The sequence below is a fragment of the Myotis yumanensis genome, unplaced genomic scaffold (genome assembly GCF_028538775.1).
Source record: "Myotis yumanensis isolate MYYU_CA2020_CCGP unplaced genomic scaffold, mMyoYum1.0.hap1 SCAF_5, whole genome shotgun sequence".
In the NCBI taxonomy this organism is placed as follows: domain Eukaryota; kingdom Metazoa; phylum Chordata; class Mammalia; order Chiroptera; family Vespertilionidae; genus Myotis; species Myotis yumanensis.
Genome location: NW_027223756.1, coordinates 35,757,973 through 35,778,040, shown reverse-complemented (window position 1 = coordinate 35,778,040; position 20,068 = coordinate 35,757,973). Strand labels below are relative to the sequence as shown.

Here is a 20,068-nt window from a genome sequence, read left to right as displayed (position 1 = left end):
AATAAGTTTAAAAGAACTGAAATCAGACAAAGTATTTTGTCTGACCACAATGGAACTAATTTAGAGAACAATAAAAAAAAATCAAGAATTTCACAAACATTTGGAAAGTAAACATCATGCTTCTACATAACCCATGGGTCAAATTAAAAAATACTTGGAAGTAAATGCAAATGAAAACACAACATCAAAATTTATGAGACTCAGTTAAAAAAGTGCTTATAAGGAAAATTTCTAGCTTTAAAGGCTTATATTTGAAAAGAAAAAAAAATGTTTCAAATCAATAACATAGGCTTTTACCTTAAGAAGCTAGAAAAAGAGCAAACTAAACCCAAAGCAATCAGAAGGAACAAAATAATCAAATTATGATAGAAAACAATGAAATATAAAGTGATTACAGAAAAAATCAATTGAGACAAAAGTTGTTTCCTTGAAAAGATCAACAAAACTGACAAACCTTAAGCTAGAATAAGAATCAGCAAACCTTTCCTGTAAAGAACCAGATAGAAAATATTTTTGGCTTTAGGAGATGTATGATCATTGTCTCAATGACTCAACTCTGCTGTCGAGGCAGAAAAATAGTCACAGAATACATAAATAAATGGGTGTGGTCACATTGCAAAAAAACTGTATTTACAGAAAGCAGGTGTATTTGTCCCATGGGCCACTGCTTGCTGATGTTTGATGTATGTGGGCCAAAAGTATCTACTAATGAAATCAAGGTATGAATGAACTCTTCTTTGGAGAATCCCCTACCTTTATGGGAGGAAAAAAGAACAATACAGATTATAAAAATCACAAATAAAAGAGGGGACATAACCAGAGACCTTATAGAAATTAAAAGGATTATAAGTATATACTATGAACAACTTTATTCCAATATATTGAAACTAACTAATTTCTAGAAAGACAAAAATCACCAAAATTGACTCAGGGAGAAAAAGAAAATCAGAATAAATATTTAACAAGAAATTGAATTAGCAATTTAAAATATTCCCTTTAGGGCCCTAGCAGGTTTGGTCAGTGGATAGAGTGTCAGACTGCAGACTGAAGGGTCCCAGGTTTGATTCCAGTTAAGGGCACACGCCTGAGCTATGGGCTTGATCTCCAGTGCGGGGCGTGCAGGAGGCAGCCAATCAATGATTTTCTGTCATCATTGATGTTTCTAGCTCTCTCTCCCTCTCTCTTCCTCTCTGAAATCAATAAAAATATATAAAATATTCTCATTTGACCCTGGCTGAGTGCTTAGTTGATTAGAGTGTGGTCCAGACATGCCAAGGTTGCAGGTTTAATGTCCAGTCAGGGCACTTACAAGTAGCAACCAATAAATGTATAAATAAGTGAAGCAACAAATAAATGTTTCTGTTTCTCTCCCCCCCCTTCTCTCTCCCCCCAATCTAAAAATCAATCAATAAAAAATAAATAGGAGAAACCAAGATGGCGGCATAGGTAAACACCGGAAATTGCTGCCTCGCACAACCACTTCAAAAATACAACTAAAAAACAAAACGGACATCATCCAGAACCACAGGAAGGCTGGCTGAGTGGAAATTCTACAACTAGAAGGAAAGAGAAAAGCACACTGAGACTCAGAGGAGGTGCGGAAGTAAAGTGCAGAGGTACGGAGGCGCACGCCGAAAGGGCTGGCAACTGAGGACACGGTGCACATGGACCCAGACTCATACGGGGAGAAACGACTGTCTGGCATCGGGCAGAACTCGAGGGCGGCTTTCTCTCAGAGGTGCACACAGCGATTACCGTGACACTGAGATGCGGGGCCTCTTAGGGTAGGTCTGGGGAGCAGCTATAGCTGCTTGCTCCGCCCTGTTGATCCCCTGAGACCCTGCCTCACCCAAGCTGTGCGCAAAGGCTTCTGCATATGAAAGGCCTGGCCCTTTGCAACCTGAAAATTACCTAACAAACTGCAGCTGAATCAGAGAGACCCAGAACTTCCAAAAGAAGGTCCAAGGCCCCACAGCAGCTTGCACTGCTTCACAGCTGGGCCTCATCTGGGCACCTCCAAATCCCAAACAAAGAAGAGGAATCTCTCCATAGCTCCTGCTGGGTAGCCTCAGGCAGAGGCTAAATTAGCACCTCCTTAGAGATCCAAGAGCCAGTGTACCCAGTGGTCAGAGTGGGACCATCCAGATTACAACTCCTCAGATCCATAAGGAACACACTCAGGGGACAGACTCAGTGAGCACCAAAGCCCCACTAAAGCAAGTCGGGCCTCAGAAGGGTGTCCCCAGCTCAGAAGTTCTCCCACTGCAGACACAGCTGATTCTCACAGCAAATTGGCCTGGAGGTCAATTCCTCCCAGTGATACCTACAACAATCAAGGCTTAACTACAACAAAACTGTGCACTCAGCCCACAAAGGGGTACACCAAGAGTGTCCACCTCAGGTAATTGGGGAGGCTGAGCCACTGGGCCCTATATGACACCTAGCACATAAAGCCACTCTACCAACACAGGGAAGCATAAAAAATGCGGAGACAAAGAAACAAGTCACAAATGACAGAAATGGAGGAAAGCAAACTACTGGATATAGAGTTCAAAACCACGGTTATAAGGTTTTTCAAGAATTTTCTAGAAACCGCCGATAAATTTAGTGAGACCCTCAAGAAATCTAGTGCGACCGCCAATAAATTTAGTGAGACCCTCAAGAAATCTAGTGAGACCCTCGAAGTTATGAAAAAGGACCAACTAGAAATTAAGCATACACTGACTGAAATAAAGGATATTATGCAGAGTTCCAACAGCAGACTAGAGGATTGCAAGAATCAAGTCAAAGATTTGAAATACAAAGAAGCAAAAATCACCCAACCGGAAAAACAAAAGGAAAAAATAATCCAAAAATATGAAAATAGTGTAAGGAGCCTCTGGGACAACTTCAAGCGTACCAACATCAGAATTATGGGGGTGCCAGAAGAAGAGAGAGAGCAAGATAGTGAAAACCTATTTGAAGAAATAATGACAGAAAACTTCCCCTACCTGGTGAAAGAAATAGACTTACAAGTACAGGAAGCACAGAGAACCCCAAACAAAAGGAATCCAAAGAGGAACACACCAAGATACATCATAATTAAAATGCCAAGGGCAAAAGACAAAGAGAGAATCTTAAAAGCAGCAAGAGAGAAACAATCAGTTACCTACAAGGGAGTACCCATACAACTGTCAGCTGATTTCTCAACAGAAACTTTGCAGGCCGGAAGGGAGTGGCAAGAAATATTCAAAGTGATGAATGCCAAGAACCTACAACCAAGATTACTTTATCCAGCAAAGCTATCATTCAGAATTGAAGGTCAGATAAAGAGCTTCACAGATAAGGAAAAGCTAAAGGAGTTCATCACCACCAAACCAGTATTATATGAAATGCTGAAAGGTATCCTTTAAGAAGTGGAAGAAGAAAAAGGTAAAGATACAAATTATGAACAACAAATACACATCTATCAACAAGTGAATCTAAAAATCAAGTGAATAAATAATCTGATGAACAGAATAAACTGGTGAATATAATAAATCAGGGGCATAGAAAGGGAGTGGACTGACTATTCTCAGGGGGGAAAGGGGTGTCTGGGGTGTGGGAAGAGACTGGACAAAAACTGTACACCTATGGATGAGAATAGTGGGTGGCGGGGGTAAGGGCAGATGGTGGGGTGGGAACTGGGTGGAGGGGAGCTATGGGGGGAAAAAAGAGGAACAACTGTAATAATTTGAACACTAAAGATTTAATTTTACAAAAAGAAAGAAAAAAAAGAAAAATAAATAAATAAAAATAGCATATTCTCATTAAAATTTTTTCTAGCTTTAAACACCTATATTTGAAAAGAAAAAGTGGCTTCTAGACCCAGATGGTTTTACTGATAAATTCTATCAAACGCTTAGAGGAAACAAACAAATAAAAGCAACAACAACCTTCCAGAGAATCTTGAGAGAAAGAGAAGGGGACACTTCCCCCCTAATCACTCTATAAGGCTAGTATCATTCTGTTTTTAAAGCTAGAGAAAAACTTCACAAGAAAGCTATGGACGAATATCCCTTATGAATACAGACTCCAAAATTCACAATAAAATATTAATAAATCAAAACCAGTCAACACATAAAAAGTACTACATATACCATGACCAAATGGAATGCCCCCCTAGAAATACAAAGGATTGGTTTTTCATCTAAAAATCAATCTATGTAGTAATCCTGATTAAGTTTAAAGAAGAAACAAAAAATCACATGTTCGTTTCAATAGACACCAAAAAAGTATTTCACAAAATCCCACACCCATTCATGATTTAAAGGGAGAGAGGGACAAAAAAACTCAAAAAATTAGGAAGAGAAGGAAATTTTCTCCACCTGATGAAAGGCATCTGTAAGAACCCTATAGCTAACATCATACTTATTAATAAAAGACTCAATGTTTTCTCTCTAAGATAGGAGCAAGACAAGGATGTCCGCCCTCAGCACTTCTGGCAACATTGTATGGAGGTTCTAGACTAAAAAAGATGTCAAACTGTCTATTTATTGATGACATGAGCTTGTATGTAGAAAAATCCTAAAGAATCTACAAAGAAACTACAGAAACTAATATAAAAGTTCAGGATATACATAAATCAACTGTACCTCTATAACCTAGCAAAGAATAAACTGAAAATAAAAGAAAATAATTCTATTCACATTTAAGCATTTGCGATTTTATTGATATAATCTAGTGATAATTGGATATTGGAACTCTCTACTCACTTTCATGGTGTCAGATACAAACAAACAGTTATTAGAGAAAGTGACTGATTCAGAGAACAATGAATGTATTACACAGTGAAGTGTAACAAAAATATAAGGCAATTCTGGGTTCCACTGGTTAAGAGTTAATTCTAAATAAATTCAACAGCAGTGATGGTCACTCACCTGTACAGCATGGGACAAATCTGACAGCAGACACTGACGGAGCCTCTCATCACTACTAATTCCTTGAAGAACAAAGTCAGGCACATAAGACGAACAGTAGCCACCTAACAAGGACCTCCCAAAATTGGCGATGTTGGGCTGAACAGCACTCACTTCAATTAACTTTGACCTAGAAAAAAGGTCCAGTCAGATCCACAAAATACTCCTATCCAGAGAAGAGGATCTAATGAACAACTTTCTAACGAGGTAAGCATAAATATTTCATAACAGACTTTAGGAATGCTGTCCCTTGTATAACAGATTCTTAATACGATCAGATTATGAAAACCATCATCCAAAACAAAGTAGTTAAATACCTCATAAATCCAAAGTTTGGTTTCTAACTTTTCTCAAGTATGAATCTTCTCCTTGTACATTTAACCCAGAATATTATATAGATTTCCTGTTTTCCTCTTAGTGTTGGCCAAATTTATTTATAACAGCCATTTATTACCTTCTCAGTGATTCTCTCTCCCTAGTTGCCAAACTCAGCATAGGTTCCTTTTTTGGAGCATGATTATTCACTCCTAAATGGCTTGAAAATTCCTAAGTAAGAAGTCTCCTACACACCAACATTACTTTTCTCTACTGCCTCCACAAAGCCTTCCTGGAGTGCCTATAGAACTTAGCCTTTAATCTTTCCTATGAGTAATAGGACATGATAACTGAATCGTCCAGGACAATGATCTGTCTTTCATATTAGCTGCTACCAACTTTCAGAGACAAACTAAATAAAAGAATGGTACATATCTACATAAGGCCTATTATAGATTGAAACTTCCTACTTACCCAGGAAAAGGTATTTCCTCTTCTTCTGCCCAATCTTCTTGCTCTCCTCCATAATAACTGCTTACTTGTCTAGTCATATCATGACCTGTATCTTCACTTTCACTATCCCCAAGGGCACTATCTGAACTTTCATTTCTTGGAATGTCCCATTCAGTTCCTACCGCATTTTTTTTCTCTGAACTCTCTTTATCCCCATGGGGGACAAGAAGGGAGTGTGTACCTCTTTGATCCTGAGGAGGGTAGCAGGTTTTACATAAATCTTGATGAACTGCTTCTACACATTTACAAAGTTCATTGTTCTGTTTGCTATTTTTTGTACATAATCTTTTTGAAAACTCTAACATGCAGCAGTGTTCTTTACTGTCTGTACTTGTTTTAACTGGGATATCATCAATAGTTCTGGTTTCAATGGAATCATCATTAAAATATTCATCAAATAAGCTCATGCTTTCTGGGTCTGAATGATTCCAACAGGGAAGTTCACAGGGCTCTCCAGAAACCATTGGTATATCAGACTCTCTAGATTGGTCCTTAGTTGTTTGTTTAGTTTCTTGATGGAGATCAATAGCCTCTCTTTCTTCCTTCAGTGGTTTGGTGTGATGCCTGGTGATCTGATCCACCACAGCCTGACTCCTGAGTTCAGTATCTGAGTCAGGTGACATAGAATCCCCAATCAAGAAAGTAACCTTTGTCTGGGTTGCCTCACAAGAAAATGCAGCGGTCACAAGCTTATCTGGAGGTTTTTTTTCCACAACCATTCCTGTGGATCTCAGCACCTTGCCTGTGTGATTACCAGAATCCAGCAATTCCTCACTCTGCCATGTTTCTTCTGCTGGTTCTAAGCCTGATTTCAACAATGCACATTTGTCAACTGGAGCAGATGCTGTGCAAACAATTGTCTCTAACTTGGTGTCAAGGCAAGCTCTTAATTTATCTCTGCACTGTTCAACATCAACAGCATTTTCTTCTTGGCAGTCAGAAGGAGAAATCATTCCACATTCATCTGCAATTCCTAGCAACTCCTTAGGGGTGTTTTGAATATCTTCCCTCTCTTTTCTCAAAGCATTCTCTGAATTTTGCCCAAAGAGTGGATGACTACAATATTTACAGTTACAATTAGGAGTCCTTGTTTCTTCTGACTCTTTAAAGAGCAAACTGCTTTTGTTTCTATGCATTGTGATAAGCACATATTCAGATTCTTCTATTTCACCTTTCTCTAACGTGGTTGTAATTACTGTGCCTGGCATAACAATGGCTTCATCTTCTCCATTTTCTAAAAGATGGGTTTCTTGAAGTTCAGAGCATCTTATAAAATAAGTAAGAAAGTAAAGCAGCCTCTGGACCATGTCTTGTCGTTTGCCAACTACCACAGTTCTTGCTAACCTTACAGGAGAGCCAATAGCACCATACAAGTCCCCTGCAATGGAAAAATAAGTTAATGGACACATCCTTTACTCATGCAGCTAAGCAAGCTATTTTCAATGAATGGAAACCTACTCTTATTGTATGAGGGTTCCGGTTTTACTCTGAGTTCTTTAATAGGTGAGTAACTATTCAAAAGAATAGGATAAGATGAGTGGTCTAAATCAAAGAGAAAGATGAATGCAGGGGTTTTCCATCTTCCTCCTTAAGAAGTTGCTATGGTTTTGAAACCTCAAGCAAGAAGTCAGTTGTAAAAGTTGGATTTAATAAGAGTATTTTGTGTCAGGCCCCAAGTAGAGAAGCAAAGCCCTCCATCTAGGTGGAGAAGTACTGCCTAAAATACTATGTACAAAAAATTCTGTAGCTGCATCCAATGCAGAGAAGGGAAGCACAATACCTTTTGGGGGACAAGGAGAGGAAAGGAGTGGTGGTGGAATGGACAGAGCTAGAGTGGTCACATCATATACTTCATCTTCCTTGATTTAAATCATAACACCAAACATTAATTTTTGCTACCCTAATCAGAACCCGATAGCACCCATGGTTTTAAAAGCTCATTTTCCTTCCCATTCTCTCAAGGGTTGGGGGCCTTAGGACAGACCAGAAAAGGCTGGAATAGTGAGACCTATCCTAAGAGGAAAACAAAGGGAAACACATTTAGCCATGTGGTTCATTTTCACTTTTGTATCCATACTAGACATAAAAATAACTACATTATAAAAGGGGGCAGGAGTAACTAAGAGTTACCAATGTCATTCTATATTTATGCTATACCTCAACGTAAACCAAAAAAAGGTTTAAACACTTTAAAATGGACAATACAAAGTCATTAATTTAAATATAATTGAATTTTGCAAGTTGTTAGTATAAATATTTAAAATCTCTATTTAAATTTTATAAAAGCTTCACACTTTTTAAAGGAACGAACACATATTAAGTCTCAAATAAAAGTATGCTACAAACAGTATTATGCTAAATTTTCTTTTTTAAGCTAAGACACTGGCCCTAATACCATCATGCCACTATTCAAAGCTATTCCCAAGACTCCCACTAATTACTAAATAAATTGAACTACTTTGGCATGGCAACTGAGTCTTTCATGACTATTTTCACTTTACTTCTACAGGTTACCTTCTTATGCACCCAAAGTCCCATTTAAAGTAGACTACTTAAACTGAATATGCTCAGAACTTTCAACACCTAGACCCCTTTACTCATGTTATTTTTGTTCCTTTCCTTCTGTATTTTTATCAGTCCAAAGCTACCAACCCAATCATCTTCCCTTGGGCAAAAGTTTCCCCAATTGAACTCCCACTGAATTTTTTATTTCTCTTATAGTTGCTTTTTGAATTATCATTATTGCTCACATATTCATTACCTATAGAATAATACTGTCAACTTCTTGAGGGTAAGACCAGATATAATTTTATACACTCCAATGTTCTTTGCTCTTTGCACAGAGCCTTAGATATATCATGTACTCAATATATAACTATAGAAGTGAAAATAGGTTTGAAATGTCCCCCCCAAAAATACTACTGAATCATGTGATTTGAAAAAAGGAGTTATTAACGATACAACAGAAAACTACTCAGCATTAAAAAAGAATGAACTATTAATAAATAAAAGATAGGTAAATCTCAAAATAATTAAACAAAAGCATATACTACTATGATTCTATTTCTTTAAAACTCTAGCAAATATAAACTAATCTATAGTGACAGAAAGCAGAACAGTGGCTACTTGGGTATATGGGACAGTGAACAGGAAGAGTGGTGAAAACAGGAGGAAGGGCATGAGATAATTTTGGAAGTGATGGATATGTTCTCCATCTTGATTTTAGTGATGGTTTCAGAGACATATATTTTGACATATACATCAAAACTTACAAAATTATATACTTTACATATGTGTTTGCTATATATTAATTACTCTGTAATTCAGTAGAAAAAAGGAGAAGAGGAAGGAAGAAAAGGAGGGAAGAGAGAGGGTGGGAGGAAGGAAGCAAGGAAGAAGAAAGGGAAAGAAGGGAGGTTGGTTACATGAATTAATAAGCCATATGACAATCTGCCTGGCAAGTTAATTCACCAACACAACCTAAAGGAAGTTTCTATGAGGTCACCAACATGTTCTCATCATATTCCTCCCCGATTACCTAACAGCAATAGAGTAAGGGTAGCTACATTTAACAGTCACTGTCCTAAGCACTTTCACAACTTTATGAAGTATGTACTACCTATTAATTATTCCCACTTTGCAAATAAAGGAACTGTGATCCAAATGCGGCCTGCCTGATTCCACAGCCTGTCCTTTTTAAGCACCATACTACACTGCCTTCCTAATGACTGTCTACTCATCAACTACCCCCTCTCTCCTCTATTAACCATTTATTCCCTGAGTCCTAGCACGAAGGGAAACATTCTCCAAAATTACTCAACAAACAAAAGTGGAACAATACAAACCTCTGCTTTTCAGTTAACTGGATTTACTAGGTGTACCAGTTAATAATGTGGATTTTTTTCAATAGATGGAGTTACATGTATATTGATATATATGCGATTTAATATGTATGCTATTTTGCTGTATTGACAGCAAGCTCAAAACTTCATATATCAAATTTGCTGAAGGTGTTAACATCATAGATATTGTTATGCTTAAAAATGTCAAATTTCGTGCCAAAAAAAGAGCATTTACGGGAAGTTTAATTCATTATTTTGAAGAAAAAGTTATTGTATACTTCGAGAAGCTTATGGTGAACATGTTCCATCTCAAAATACTTGTGAATGCTGGTTTAAACGCTTTTAAAAGTGATGATTTCTATGTGAAAGACAAAGAACGTCCAGATCAACCGAAAAAGTGTGAAGACCAACAATTACAAGCATTACTAGTATTGGATGAAGATGCATGTCAAACTCAAAAACAACTTGCAGAAAGATTAAACGTTGCTCAGCAAACAATTTCCCATTGTTTGCAAGCATTGGGAAAGATTTTAAAGGAAGGAAAATGGGTGCCATATCAACTGAATGAAAGACAAATGGAAAACCGAAAAGTCGTCAGTAAAATGTTGCTTCAACAGCACGAAATAAAGTCTTTTTTGCATCGAATTGTGACTGACGATGAAAAGTGGATTTATTTTGAGAATCCGAAATGCACAAAATCATGGGTTGATCCAGGTCAACCATCAACATCGTCTGCAAGGCCAAATCGCTTCGGAAAGAAGACAATGCTCTGCATTTGGTTGGATCAGGAAGGTGTGGTGTATTATGAGCTTCTAAAACCAGGTGAAACTGTTAATACTGATAGCTACCGACAACAAATAATCAATCTGAACTAGATTTTGATCGTGAAACTACCAGAACGGGCCAGAAGACACAGCAAAGTAATTTTGCTTCATGATGACGCATCATCACACACTTCAAAACCAGTTAAAGACATGTTAAAAGATCTTGCCTGGGAAGTATTAACCCACCCGCCGTATTCACCAGACTTTGCTCCTTCAGATTACCACTTGTTCCGATCGATGGCACACACACTTTCTGAGCAGCACTTCAAAACATATGAAGAAGTGGAAAATTGGGTCTCTGAATGGTTTGCCTCAAAACAAGCAAAGTTCTATTGGGACGGTATCCACAAATTACCTGAAAGATGGGGGAAATGTGTAGCCAGCGATGGAGATTACTTCGAATAAAGCACTTTTGATGTTTCTCTTGAAATTATCGTGTTTTCTTTGATTAAAAAATCCACCATTATTAACCGGTACACCTAGTATTGTACTATCATGCGTCACTTTGTTGACTCATTCTTTCTAGGCAAAGGATCTAACACAAACCCCCCTGAAGATCCTGAAGTTACTAGTGAACCAAATATTATCCTGCTTCCCTTGCTCCAACTGCAGCTCTCTATAAGGAATCTCTCTCTATATAAAAGGCTAATATGCTAAGTGTCCCTCCAACCGTCTGACCGATCCCTATGACGCACACTGACCACCAAGGGGCAGACACTCAATGCAGGAGCTGCTGTGATGAGCACTGGCCATTTACAGAGAAATGGCACAACGGACCTGGCGGCAACAAAGCAATGCTCAGCTTTCCCCAAGTGGGACACAGGCCTCACCACCACCATGGAGTGACAGCCCACCAAATTGCAGCCAACGCTGCCGAGACCCCATGGCACAAAATGCGGCCTACAGCCCAGCCCAGCCTGGAAACCGTTGCTGTGGGCGTTGGGTAATTACATCACGTAGCAATGCCCAGCTTCCTCTCCCTAGCGACTAGCCTCCTTGGAGTTTCTTCAGCCCAGGAACATGACTTGCTTTATAGCCAGGTACAAACATTTTATACTGTAAACCAAATGTCTGTAAAGCGTTTGCCTCATCTCATTTGATCCTAACAGAAATCCTGGAGTAGGTAGACAGAACATTCAGTGGAATCCTATTTTCTTTTCATTAGCTGGAAAATGGAGATTTAGAAAGTTTAGAAACCTGACCTGACTGAAAAGAAGAAATGGTGGACCCTGAAAATAACTTCAGGTTTTCTCACTGCGCAGAATATAGTCAAACACTGCTACAGTTAAATATTTTACCCTTTGTTCTCCCTGCGTGATCTACAATAATAATCTGCTTTGTATTGCTATTTATTGCTGTATTGCTGACAATTACCTGAAAAAAAAGTTGGGGTGCTTTACTAGGCTGGAAAAAGTTTAGTTAAATCAGAAAACAGGTCTAATTAAACAACTTTATTCTATATATAAAAGGCTAAGTTGACTCGCGCATGTGCGATACATATAAAGCTCTCGCTGGCGCCAATCGCATGTGTGTGTTTCAATCTGTCATTGTCAATCATGAATTTGGTTGATACTTCTATTATAGAGAAAGGGCGAATAGTGATATGAAAATATTTCCTCTAATTAATTTCCTTTCAATGTGCACAAATCCGTGCACCAGGCCACTAGTATTCAACATAAAATAGGGAGGGGAGAATAAGACAATTCAGCAGATATAAAATGACAAGTAATGAACAGGTGCTTTAGAATGAAGGAGGTAAAAAAGAGCACTTACTTCCTTTTCTTTTGGCTATAAAATAACTCCAGACAGTTGCACAAAAGTCTAAGTATAATGCATAATATAAGGGTTATTAGACTACATACCCAGCTGTGCCCAAAGTGGGTTATATGGATGAGTTTTTGCCAACATGTCCACACTCTGAGAGGAATGTTTTTCTAAAAATATTTTTATAGGTGGTTGTCCATTTGGCATGACTGTTGGAACCCAGGCAAGATGATTGGTCAGAACTGCAGTAATAAGTGCTGGCAAGAATCTGAAAACAAAATGCATCTTATCAGATTCCAATTTGCCTTCATGAAACCTCAGGTAAATAAGTGACAGAATAAAGCAAAGAGAGTACATATTCTCATATGGCCAAACAGCATACAAAAAGAGAGGGGAAAGGATAGGCATATCTGGGATAAAAATGAAAGTTAATTAATTTTTTGGTTGTGTGGGAGTCAAAGAAAATCCTTGAAATAAAGACAGCATTCACAAGGAACTATTTCTGATCGTAATTACAAACAAATATGCGGTTTTACATTAAAAACTATGGATTCTTTTCAGTGTTTTACACAATTTATGAACAAATCAACCAGGAGGTCTATACATTTCCAAAGTACTAAATGGGAAAATGAAGAAAAGCATTAAACAACCTACCATCAAAGAGAATTAAAAAAATTTGAATTACTCATATGAATTCTGGGAATTTGATGAGAAAAAATATAAAATATCACTTTAAAAATGGATCACAGGGTCCAGCCGGTATGGCTCAGTGGTTGAGTGTTGACCCATGAAACCATGGTGGTCATGGTTCGATTTCTATTCAGGGCACATTTCTGGGTTGTGGGCTCGATCCCCAGTAGGGGGCGTGCAGGAAGCAGCCAATCAATGATTCTCTCTCATTGATGTTTCTCTCTCTCTCTCCCTTCCTCCCTTTGAAATCAATAAAAAAAAATTTAAAAAACAACAACAAAAAACATACCCACCACTATTTTTAAAAAAAATGAATTACTAGAATCCTGGTACTTCTTATATTGTTAAATTTCTTTTTTATAGAATGAAACATTAAAAGTGGATACAATTTACAAAAAATGGAAAGCCTCAGACAGTTCTGTAAGATGTCAGGACTTTTAATTTCACACATAAGACATTTTTACTGTTTCTTATTCATAAAGTTCTATGGCCTTTTTCCATACCTTATATTGCATTATCTTTTAGAATTCATTTTATTAATACTACTAATATCTAATAATTACAAAGGTAATGGTTAATTCTTTTACTTTTATAACTGAGTTTGATTATAATTTGATATCTAGTTATAGTAAACTAGAGGCCCGTTGCACGAAGAGATTCGTGCAAAAGACCTGCCTTCCCCTGGCTGCCAGCACCGGTTTTCCTCCGGTACCCGGGACCCAGGCCTTCGCTCCGGCCGCAGCGGAGAAGCCAAGCCTCTTCAGTCTTCCATTGTCTTCAGTCTTCACTCGGGGAAGGCCTTCAGTCTTCACTCCGTGCCTGCATAAGCAAATTAACCGCCATCTTTGTTGGGTTAATTTGTATACTCATCCTGATTGGCTGGTGGGCGTAACAGAGTGACACCAATTTGCATGTTTCTCTTTTACTAGAGGCCCGGTGCACAAAAATTTGTGAACTCGGGGGGGGGGGGCGCCCTCAGCCCAGCCTGTGCCCTCTCGCAGTCAGGGACCCCTCAGGAGATAACGACCTGCTGGCTTAGGCCTGCTCCTGGGTGGCAGAGGGCAGGCCCAATCCCTAGGTGCAGCCCCTGGTCAGGCTCAGAGCAGGGCCGACTGGGGAGTTGGGGCGCCGCCCGCTGTCATGCACAGAGCAGGGCGGATTGGGAGGTTGCGATGCCACCCTCAGTCACGCTCAGGGTAGGGTCGATTGGGGGGTTGAGGCACCTCCCTCCCCCTGTCACACACAAGGCAGGGTTGATGGGGAGGTTGCGGTGCCACCCCCTGTCATGCACAGAGCAGGGCCGATCAGGGGGTTGGGGCGTTGCCCCCTGTCATGCACAGAGCAGGGCCCATCAGGGGGGTTGGGGCTCCATACCCTGTCACACACAGAGCAGGGCCAATCAGGGGATTGGGGCGCTGTCCCCTGTCACGCACAGAGCAGGGCCCATCAAGGGGGTTGGGGTTCCGTACCCTGTCACGCACAGAGCAGGGTCGATCAGGGGGTTGGGGAGCTCCCCCCTGTCACGCATAGAACAGGGCCAATCAGGGGGTTGGGGAGCTCCCCCCTGTCACACACAGAGCAGGGCCCATCAGGGGGTTGGGGAGCTACCCCCTGTCACGCACAGAGTAGGGCCGATAGGGGAGTTGGGGCACCGCCCCCTGTCACACACAGAGCAGGGCGGATCAGGGGGTTGGGGCGCTGCCCTCTTATCACCCACAGAGCAGGGCCGATCAGGGGTTGGGGCGCCGTGACTCTCACACTCAGGGCAGGGCCGATGGGGAGGTTATGGCTCTACCCCGTCACACACAGAGCAGGGCCCATGGCGGGGGGGTGGGGGGTGGGGGTGGGGTTTGGGGCCCTGCACCCCATCACACACAGAGCCGCAGGGTGATCAGGGGGTTGGGGAGCTCCCCCCTATCAGGCACAGAGCAGGGCTGATCAGGCGGTTGGGGCGCCTTCCCCTGTCACGAACAGAGCAGGGCGGATAGGGAGATTGTGGCCGCGCCCCCTGTCACACACAGAGCCGCAGGGCAATCAGGGGGTTTAGGTGCTGCCCAGTCACACTGATCCTGGTGCTGGGAGGCCTCGCGGCTCCACTGATCCCGGTGCTGGGAGCCATATTACCCTTTTACTATATAGGATAGAGGCCTGGTGCATGGGTACGGGCTGGCTGGTTTGCCCTGAAGGGTGTCCTGGATCAGGGTGGGGGTCCCCACTGGGGTGCCTGGCCAGCCTGGATGAGGGGATGATGGCTGTTTGCAGCTGGTCACACACCCTTCAGGGTGGGGGTTCCCACTGGGGTGCCTGGCCAGTCTGGGTGAGGGGCTGAGGGCTGTTTTCAGGCTGGTGGGTGACTGAAGCTCCTAGCCACTCCTTTTTCCCTTTTTTTTTTTATTCTGGGCCAAGGCCTCTGCTGCTGAAAGCAGGTATCTGGTTTGTTTCGGTTCTATAATCGAAAGACTGTATCATCTCCAGCTCTGAGATCCGGGCCTGCTGAAAGCTGGTCTCTGGGGTTTTGTTTAGCTTCTATATTTGTTACAATGTTTCAAACTGCCAGCTCAGAGGCCGGCAAGGCAGGCGGGGAACGTTGGTGTCCTCCTTCACTGAAGCAAGCAAGCCTCATGTTCGCTTCCAGCTGCCTGGCTGCCGGCTGCCATCTTGCTGGCAGTTAATTTGCATATCGCCCTGATTAGCCAATGGGAAGGGTATGGTCGTACGCTAATTACCATGTTTCTCTTTTATTAGATAGGATTAGTGTAGATAAGAGCTAAGATATTTAAGATAGTGCAGATAATTAAGACAGACATACTGATTTTTTGAAGCATTTTCCATTAGAAAAGTGAACTCCTTCATGAATCGATGGCAAAGCTGGTTCTTTTCTGGAATCCCTGACATCATTGTAAGCCACACAGGTTCTCCAATTCGTGGCATTGTGTAAAGATTACAAATTGTTGTCCTAAAAGGAAGAAAACACACTATGAAATTCATAGTTCACAGAATTACACACCTTAAAATAAAGTTACCTTACCATCTTGGGCCTCACACCTAGATTATTAAAGCTTTTGAGAGGAGACAATAAATCAAGTTGCTTTTTTTTGGTCATCAGCACAGTACCATGGAAAATGTTCTGTACATAAACTCATAATATGTTGGTTCTGCTGCTAGCTCTGCCCCCAATGACTGTGTGTCCTTGAATAAATTATCTCCCTACTTTAAGCATCAGTTTCCTCCACTTGTAAAAGGATAGAACTAGATAATTTCTAAAGCCTCTTCCAGTTTTACATTTCTAAGGTATATGCTGTATTTAAAATAATGAGCAATATAGAAAAGAAAAATATTATAAATGGGGTAATAGCTTATCCATATACCCACTTAAAACAACAGTTTAGCCCTAGCTGGTTTGGCTCAATGGATAGAGTGTTGGCCTGCGGACTGAAGGGTCCCAGATTCGATTCCGGCCAGGGGTACATGCCTGGGTTGCCGGCTCGATCCCCAGTGGGGGGTGTGCAGGAGGCAGCCAATCAATGATTCTCTCTCATCATTGATGTTTCTATCTCTCTCCCTCTCCCTTCCTCTCTAAAATCAATAAAATATATTAAAAACAAACAAACAAAAAACACAACAGTTTATCTGCATCATTTAGTTGCCTCAGCTGAGACTTTTTAGTAAAGTTGTGAAGGATGATGAGGACACTATAGATGGCATGCTATATTTTAACTCTCAACCTTCTGAAGTTTTCCTTAAATCAACACAAGAAAGGATTAAGTAATTATGATAGTGCTCTTCTGCCTATTTCATTTATTTAAGCAACAGCTAGTCTTGTGACTTACACTCTCTCTTAAAGGCTTCAAGGATAACTTTGAAATGTCAATGCTTTTCCTTTACATTAGAATCTATTCAGCAAAGTCCTACACTCTCATCAGACTAAACAACTCCTGTAAAGTTGGGCCTTAAGAATCTAATTGGTCTCTAGTTCTCTGATAACTCCACAAGTGCTAGCATCCATTTCAGCATAATTCTCTAGCACCTACAATCCAAAAAAGGAAAAGAACAACTTTCACTAATTGTGACCCAACATGAACAAGCTATATTCCAATGAATAGAAGTGATAAAAAGAGGTTAACAAATTTTTAAAAAAATGTTTTTATTGATTTCAGAGAGAAAGGGTAAGAGAGAGGAAGAGAGAGATAGAAACATTAATGATGAGAGAATCACTGATCAGCTGCCCCCTGCACGCCCCCTACTGGGGATCCAGCCTGCAACCGGGCATATGCCCTTGACAGGAATTGAATCTGGGACCCTTTAGTCCGGAGGCCAACATTCTATCTACTGAGCCAAACTGGCTAGGGTGGTTAATAAAGAGTTCTTGACAGGACATAAAATCATTACTGAGAACTTAAAAATAAATAGAAAAGAATTAAAGGTATTTTACAGAGAAAAATATGACTAGAATATAAACTAGGGATATGTGAAAATGCTTATTTTTAAAGCATACTAAGAATGTCCAGATACTACTTAATAATATGAAGGTAAATAACAAAAGAAATAGTTAAGGGAATAAGAGAGGTTGGATGGGATTCACTTATTTTTCATTATTAGACCATTCAATATATATATTTTTTGTTTCTTAACCATGGGAATTTACTTTTTGATTAAAAGAAACACTGTATAAATGAATCAATGAGCTGGTCAATTCATTTGCTATTAATTTCTTTAGTGTATTAGTGTCTACTAAAAACCTGTGTGTCATGGGTCAGGGGCAGATCATTAACATTAGTATAGTGGTCCACTGAGAAACACTAATGCCTTAGCATTTTGGTGTTTAAGGATATGTACGATGATCTCAAAGTGTATCAGGTGCAAAGAAATTATGAGTAATGCTTCTCCCTATATACAATTCTATGTTGTCATCAATGATCTAGAAGTAATGGTGCTTTCTTCCCCACTAATGACTACCTGGTATGTCTTGCCCTTCAGTGGTAAGAAGGGCAAGTATTTTCAGTCATCTGAGTCTTCATTTCTCCTAAGCTGTCCTTGGAGAATGAAAGACTCCTTTAGTTGTAAGGGAACTGTGCGCATAATTTAGTTTTGCTTGTTACGCATTAAATCTACATAAAAATCCAAGGACCTCATCTTTCTGAAAGGAAGCTATGCTAACTAAAATGTACTTCCTGCTTCTCTAGGTTTCAGGATTTCTGTATACATGTGAATCATTTCCTTCCTCTTCTCAACTACTCAAAATTCACTAATTTTTCTGGTCTCAAATAATCACCTAGTTTAAAAATCTAATTATAATTTTAATAACCATTTAGTTTTAAAATTAAGTATGACAGTCTCATTATTTGCAGTAATGTTCTACAGTCACATCAGTAATGATGTGAACACTGAATTAGTAAACACTGAGTCACTATTCCTAGGGGAAGTACAGGGTCAAAGTTCTTGTGAGCCTTTGGGTCACAACATTTTTGCCAACCCATCAATACATAATCTTGTTCTATATGGGTTTATTAACATCGAATTCACAGCCAACAGCACGACTCATGCCTGAATGAAGCTTACCTAACACATGTATTTTTCTCTGTAAGGCACATCACAGCCTTCTTGCACTTAGGAACACTGGTCAGCATTTCAGCACAATATTTGAGGGCCATTTTTAAAAGCAAAATCACTAACAAAAAGCACAAAATGCAAAAACAAACTGGTACTATATATACATATATATATACACATATATATATATATTTATACACATATATATGTCTAAAAGGACATATATATATATATAAAAGGAAATATAGAAGGACATATATATAAAGAATAAGAGCTGAAATAAGAACGTAGTGCATTGCCAAAACCGGTTTGGCTCAGTGGATAGAGCGTCAGCCTGCGGACTGAAAGGTCCCAGGTTCGATTCCGGTCGAGGGCATATACCTGGGTTGCGGGCACATCCCCAGTAGGAGATGTGCAGGAGGCGGCTGATTGATGTTTCTCTCTCATCGATGTTTCTAACTTTCTATCTCTCTCCCTTCCTCTCTGTAAAAAATCAATAAAATATATTAAAAAAAAAAAAAAGAACGTAGTGCATTGTCTTGTCCGATATCATCTGGGAATGTGCATGTAAGGCCACTCAAATTTTTCATTGCTCTGTGCATGTTCACAAATGATCGTAAAAGCACTGTGAGTATATTTTGGGGTTATGAATCTTATACAGTAGTGAATTCACAAATACAGAATTCATAAATAATGAGGATCAGCTGTACACATTAGAGTACTTCTACAGATAGCCTTCAGTTCGATTCCTGGTCAGGGAATATGCTTGGGTTGCAGGCTCAATCCCAAATGTAGGGTGTGCAGGAGGCAACCAATCAATGATAGTCTCTCATCATTGATGTTTCTATCTCTCTCTCCCTCTCCCTTCCTCTCTGAAATCAATAAAAATATCTTTTTAAAAATTATTAGTTTATAAAGTTTTTTAGATATTGTAAGAATGCTTAATTAACCTACATAGCCTTTCAGATTTCCAGTGACTGAAGTGAATAATCACACTAATATAAAAGGAAAGGCACTCAATCATGATATATATTTTCAATGATTTTATAACTCATACATGTTTTAAATTCTAGGCAATCTTAAAATTCTAAGGCTAGGCCATTCATACTGCCTTATTACCAAAGCAATTAACTTGCAAGTATTTAATTCAATTGTTTTAAATAAAAATACTGTTTATAACCTAAGAGCAAGATCAATCTTCTAAATGAAATGAGTCTTATGACAATATTTACTATTCTGGTAACCTCAGCTGGGTCTATAATGACAGTGTTACCTCGGAGCTCAAATAAGGACTCTTGGCCTTCTGCCACAAAGCTTGTGACTGCAGAAAGGAACTGTAATCCAATAATGTAAGTAATAGCTCCAAGTTCAAGGGCAAAGATTCATTACCTTGTAATGCTGCAAAATGTAAAACTCAGAAACAATATTGCAGGATTCTTAGGCAAATAAGCAAAAAGTCAATACTATCTCTCCAGGCTAAAGAAGGAAAGACTAAGTAGATGAGAGGATGAAGTAGTCCTGAAATGGTTCTCTCAAAGGGAGACACACATCAGTCACTTTGTGTGATTCCTAACGTAAGTTTGTATGCAGTATGTTTGCTTGCCATAATGAGAGCAGTTACAGCAGTTGTTGC

The 20,068-nt window shown here is 39.7% G+C and overlaps 1 protein-coding gene across 2 annotated transcripts in view; it reads right to left on the bottom strand.

Annotated features, from left to right (window-relative positions):
• FNIP1 (folliculin interacting protein 1) overlaps positions 1-20,068 on the bottom strand; it is a 105,596-nt gene that overhangs the window by 14,449 nt on the left and 71,079 nt on the right. For both annotated transcript variants that reach the window (XM_070415058.1, XM_070415059.1), the window contains 4 exons: positions 15,695-15,841; positions 12,294-12,463; positions 5,727-7,143; positions 4,899-5,067 (listed from right to left, as the gene is read on the bottom strand). In XM_070415058.1, coding sequence (XP_070271159.1) covers positions 4,899-5,067; positions 5,727-7,143; positions 12,294-12,463; positions 15,695-15,841 — 1,903 coding nt within the window. The remainder of the gene's footprint in view (positions 1-4,898; positions 5,068-5,726; positions 7,144-12,293; positions 12,464-15,694; positions 15,842-20,068) is intronic.